This window comes from Pinus tabuliformis, chromosome J, assembly GCF_031772625.1.
Source record: "Pinus tabuliformis cultivar Carrire ecotype Pingquan chromosome J, CPIR1, whole genome shotgun sequence".
NCBI lineage: Eukaryota > Viridiplantae > Streptophyta > Pinopsida > Pinales > Pinaceae > Pinus > Pinus tabuliformis.
The window spans coordinates 206,527,289-206,533,288 of NC_142295.1; the positions used below are offsets into that span (position 1 = coordinate 206,527,289).

Genomic DNA, 6,000 nt, shown 5'->3' on the forward strand with positions numbered 1-6,000 from the left:
ATTATGGTATAAAAGTTAAATTATAAATGATAAAGAATAATTAAATGATAACTAATAATGTTTTAACTTTTAATACATTAATTAATCTATATGAATTGAATTAATTGGTTTGAAAAACATCAAAGCACTTATTTCATGATACATGTCACATTGCCAAGATTTAAAGAAAAATAAAATTAACTAAATTATAACTTTATTTTAAATATTTATTGCTATTATCAATTATAAATAGATCTAGTACGAGTTAAACATATACATTTAGAAAAACATGCAACAATATTCTTAACCATGGGGATTCACCCTACTTAACCATGGGGATCTTTAACCTGTAAATAGGCTTTGTTACAATACCATAAGTCAATACCATGACTTACCAATATCACATGCCCAAAAAACCATAACTCATTTGACATGGCACTTATTTATATGATATTTTTTCTAAATAGTCAATTTAATTAAAAGGGAAGAAAAGGCATAACTACTTTTGAGATGAATCTGAACTTTTTCTCTGTGACTACAACTAAGAATATTCTAAAATATTCTGTGGAGGTTAAGTCTTTACTGTCAACCTAATAATTATTGATAATTAAATTAAATTTTTAGAACCCCTATTCCAAAATAGACATGCCTATTGGCTTAATAATTAAATTATAATATATAAAAGTTTAATATCTCTTGCTATATGTAAGTTATAACAAATTAAACTATAAAGTGTTAACCTATCTAAAACATAACCCATACCTGAGGTCAAATATGTTTAGCTTATGGCCACATTTGGAGTCATCAAACTACTATCAGCCCGAGCCCACCTTACCAAGTATTGAAGCGGCAGACAAGGTTGAGAAGAAAATAAAATATCCTTCCGAATGAAGCCGTTGAGCCAGGTCTTAACATTTCAGTCAGGTCAAAAAAAACAACGACCTGCCTTTGTGCGGTGTGCTCCACCAAACAACCACATGCCAGGATGAATTAATTAATGAAAGGGGTGAGATATACTTTGGAGACAGGAAGGACAAGATTTGGAGACAGGTCAGAATAATGCTGAGACGAGGTTTAGAGTCTAGACATAGGTTGGAAAGAGAGTTGCTTCAAAGCGTAAATTTCTTTTGGGGTCCTGGTGTGGAGTTGTCTCGGCTGGGATCCATTTCTAGTGACAAAGGATTAGTTTTGTTGGTGGATCCCTCATGCAATTCTAGATCCAGGTCCGGATTTAAAAACCAGATCTTCAGATCCAGCATCAAGATCCCATAAATCCAGTAAGATACATAGTTTTGAAACTCGGAAGTGGTTTTTGGCTCATCTGCCTACCAAACCAGGTTCTGGTTCGGTATAAATAATTAGTCTTAAATTAAAAAAATTATCTTTAAGATTCCAAACCATTAGAGGCAAAATATGCAAAGTTTGCTCATCTATATACCATGTAAGGGGGAATATATCAACACGTCTCTAAGTGCAATACATTACAGCAACAAAATACATAATCAGTGAGGCTCTAGATGGCCTATAGAGTACAAAAACCATGCCACAAGCTATTGGGCCACTGGCCTAGTACAAATCACTGATCAACATTATCACATATCGATCTCATCACCACTTCAAGAAATGGGATGATCAGAAGAAGCTACATAAACATCATCTGGCTCAGAGACTTTAAACTCCTTGGATTCCTCAACTTTATAATATGATAGGAAAATATTCACATGCCTAACCAAATATTTTGGTTTGAGTGAAGGGTTCATCTCCTCAACCTTATAATATGGTAAGCTTAACATGCCTAACCAATTATTTTGGTTTGAATGAAGGGTACATTTTTGTTAAGGTCACGGCAAAGTTCAACAATCAATGCCACAACATCAGACTCTCAACAATCACTTCCACCAACATCAGAGGAGTTCAACAATCAGTATGATCAACATCAAGGTATATAGAGGGCTTAGTGTTGTTGATTAAATGTCAATCCCATGCCCTAATACATGATATAATTCAATAAAAATGTTGCAATCCTACCAATCCTAAAATCTTTAACTATTAGGTCTGCTAACTTTTGAGTGGTATATGAAATTCTACTCTCTATATGAAGTCTGATAAGGTTGGAAATAATTTAACATTACCATTGATTGCCAGCATTGCTAGTGTTTATGGTTTAGGAGTAAGGTTTTTATGGCGTGACCAGGTCAGGATGAGACTGGTTGATCAGACCGGTTTGATACCAAACTGGTCCACAAGTCCAGGTCGTTGGCTGGTTTTACCCCTGGCACTATCCAACTAACCAGTTTGACTGGTTCCGGTTTGGACCAGGCTTGTTTTAAAACTATGCTAACATAGTTTATCTATACTTTGTATTGTTTAAAAAATATTTAATAGGTATTTTGCATTGTGCTCTAAATTATGTATTCCCAAGTCTAATTTGGTGGAATTCCTATTTTTGGTAACAAAAATAATGCTGCAACAAGGGCAGTTTTTGGTGCCCAACTTCAGTTGAAATCATTTTTTCTTTGGTGGCAGAGTCTTGAATTATTGCTTGACTTCTAATGAATATTACCTTGTGATGAGGAGATTTTAGATACTTCATATATGAATATTAACATAGAGTCCATGCTACGAATATAGTCTTAAAGAATTTTTCTGTGTAATACGAACTTTTCAAGGTTCAAGATGGCTAGTTGAAATAATAAGCTTAAAACAAACCAACTAATTCTCTATCTGAAACAGGACATTGAATTATCAAAGGAGATCAACGAGTCATTCAAACAGTCATCACAGGCAAGGACGAAGCTTCCTTCAGGAATTGAAATGAGTGTGCATGTTTTAACAACTGGGTAAGTTTCAAAATAAGCCACAGATCTTTTTTTTTTCAAGTGTTTTGGCATTGCACTGAGCTATGCTGTTACAAAACCTTATCTTGCGTGAAAAGCAGAGAAATTTCACATGGTAAGCCATGATAGCTATTTGAATGCGTCTGCAACAGCATATACCTGAGTAATTGATTGATCCACCTGATATTTATTTTTATTTCTCTGTAGGTACTGGCCAACATATCCACCCATGGAAGTAAGACTTCCTCATGAGCTCAATGTATATCAGGTTGAGTAAGCTCTCTTTATAAGATGCCATGAAAGATATGTCTAATACTCATTTATGGCTTGATAAACAATAAGATAATTGTTATTGATATCATAATAGCACAAAGGTTAAACTGACTTCTATCTTCTAATATTAGTTTGTTTCTTACGCCTGTAAAAACATATTTTATAATGACAGGATATCTTCAAAGAATTTTATTTGAGTAAATATAGTGGGCGACGTTTAATGTGGCAAAACTCTCTAGGCCACTGTGTTTTGAAAGCCGAATTTCCCAAAGGCAGAAAGGAACTCGCTGTATCACTTTTTCAGGTTATTTTAGATGAATTCATTTTGTAATCTAATACTCAATTTCTTCGCTGTTGGTTGCCATTCCAATGTTAATGATGGCAATATCTTTTTTGGACTGTAGACTGTTGTTCTGATGCTCTTTAACGATACACAAAGGCTGAGCCTTCAGGATATCAAGGATGCAACTGGTATAGAAGACAAAGAACTACGGAGGACTTTGCAGTCACTTGCCTGTGGAAAAGTGAGGGTTCTTCAAAAGGTAACACAGTAAAAGTTCGTGTGCTTCTAGCATGTAGTAGTTAAATGTAACACCAGCAGTCTACTGTAATTCCTTACTTCGTTTGATGGTTAAGCTGAAGTGGGTGTTATTTTTGGATGATCAATGACAGCAACCAAAGGGAAGAGACGTTGAGGATGAGGACCAGTTTGTATTTAATGATGATTTTAATGCTCCTCTTTTCCGGATAAAGGTATCAGTGTTATAATTTTGGTGTATATGTAAAAGATTCAAATCATCTTTTTTCAAAATATTTGCTACTAAACATCCTTTGGGGGTAGGTTAATGCCATCCAAATGAAAGAGACAGTGGAGGAGAATGCAAGTACTACAGAGAGAGTTTTCCAGGATCGTCAGTATCAGGTTCGTGGTGAAATCCCTATTTTTCATCCTTGTTAACCACTAACCAGTGAGCATGTGGGATAGTCATATGACATCCATGTTACTGTGCATTACAGATTGATGCAGCAATAGTGCGTATTATGAAGACCAGAAAAGTACTGAGTCATACACTTCTCATTACTGAGCTCTTTCAACAGGTATGTATAGAAGGGCTGAACATGAATGAGCAAGGAATTGGTATTTCCTATTGAACTAGACTTTTGATGATGGAAATTACCGCAGTTTTATTTAAAATGATTATAAAACTGTTCTATATAATTTTCTTATTACGAAGTGTTTTGACTTTTTAGTAATGGCATGCTTTTCATTATAAGATTGTTTTATTTATTGTTTTCTCAGTTTGATGGCCTGCTTTTACTTCCAGTCAATCTAGTACCTGACATAGAGTGCTCACTACTGCCTTTTGGCTATTGACTTTTTTCTTGTAAAAATTCTTTTGCAGTTGAAGTTTCCAATCAAGCCTGCAGATTTGAAGAAAAGGATTGAAAGCCTTATTGATCGTGAGTATCTGGAGAGAGATAAAAGTAACCCTCAAATATACAATTATCTTGCTTAGCGAGCTCTCTTGACAAAGATATCTTGCAAATCAGAATATTGTATCTGGTTGGTTCTGTTATCAGAATGGTGTTAATAGAGGGCTCACCGTAGTTCTCTTCTCTGCATTCTTAACAACCAAAGTAATTGCGGAGAGCATGCTTTGATTGTCACAGAATGCGTTCCAATTATCAGTGAATCATAAAACACTTTTTCATGTTTGTATCGCTTACAACCAATGGATGCCTTACAATTATCAATGAATCATAAAGGACTGTTGTAAAATGCACACTTAAAGCTATTTGAGTTTTGGTTGCTGAATTAGGAACACCATTACTCTGTGAGTCATGATGGGGCATGACTGAAAGGCAAGCATTTTAAAAGTGGGTTCTGAGTGGATGGTGAACACAATCTATAAACAAATTGTGAAGCCTTGTATACAAGGGCCCGTCTTATTCAGTGTACAGAATCGCAGTATATTTTTTCAATGTAAAGCAGAAGGTGGGTTGTATTTTTTGGCACTTCTGTTTTTCTAATTCATATTTCAACTGAGACAAGGAGCGGCATGGCATGTAAGTCTTGGTGCTCAAGTGTGATTTTTTGATGTGTTTATAACTTTATATCACTGGTTACTGGAGGATCCATCTTTTCTGATGTTTTGTCACGTTTTTAATCCGGTAGAATTGTTTACCTGTGTGAACCTTTCAAATGTGTTACCCACTGAAGTACATTTCTGTTTTAAAAATGTCTGTTTATAGAACAGTTCTTAGCAACTTACCTTCAAAATGTCTGGTATGCAATTTTAGCCATTTTCTGCTGTACTAAACATTTAATCTTGGTTGTGCAAGTGGTCCATGTTGCCAGTTCACAGTGGTTGAGATCCTGACTGCATTGAGAAATTATTCTGAAGTTGATGTATATGTTTTATCATCACTTCAGTGGCTACTTCTCTGGAAAGTTATGGGCCTTATGAATAATTGAAACAAGTCTATGATAAACAACAGCGACTTGTTATCTACTGAGATAAAATTTGTGTTCAGTTGTTGATTGTTAGTCAGTTCTTGGTTGGTTAGAAACTGGACAGTAGACTGGTGTCGTTTGGAGGTCAAAATAGGTGTGTTGTCTTAAAATGACCTGAGTTGCAACTTTTTGATTCAGTCCACAAGATTTTCTAATGTGATTTAGAGAAATATCATTCTGCCTTGGGCAGAGGAGGGTGAATGTTCAGAGTAAGGCATTGGCTGTATTGGTTTGTCAGATGCTATAGCCAAATGTGGGAAGAATGTTCGTGCCTTTGTTCCTCAGTTTGATAATTTTCTCAAGAGGTTGCAGTAAAGACACTTCATAAGATAATAGCACTATCTGGCTCTACAGTGATGGTGACTTTTTATTAATTATGCAGTCAAGGTACCCCAG

At 35.2% G+C, this 6,000-nt stretch overlaps 1 protein-coding gene across 1 annotated transcript in view; it reads left to right on the forward strand.

The window, feature by feature from the left end:
* The window catches only part of LOC149226406 (cullin-4-like), an 87,023-nt gene extending 81,918 nt beyond the window's left edge, over window positions 1-5,105 (forward strand). Inside the window, exons 10-17 of the mRNA XM_089377481.1 lie at window positions 2,713-2,819; window positions 3,024-3,084; window positions 3,262-3,393; window positions 3,494-3,631; window positions 3,762-3,842; window positions 3,931-4,011; window positions 4,107-4,187; window positions 4,493-5,105. Of these exons, the coding sequence (XP_089233607.1) occupies window positions 2,713-2,819; window positions 3,024-3,084; window positions 3,262-3,393; window positions 3,494-3,631; window positions 3,762-3,842; window positions 3,931-4,011; window positions 4,107-4,187; window positions 4,493-4,606 (795 nt within the window). The 3' untranslated portion in view covers window positions 4,607-5,105. The remainder of the gene's footprint in view (window positions 1-2,712; window positions 2,820-3,023; window positions 3,085-3,261; window positions 3,394-3,493; window positions 3,632-3,761; window positions 3,843-3,930; window positions 4,012-4,106; window positions 4,188-4,492) is intronic.
* Window positions 5,106-6,000: the final 895 nt, after the last annotated feature.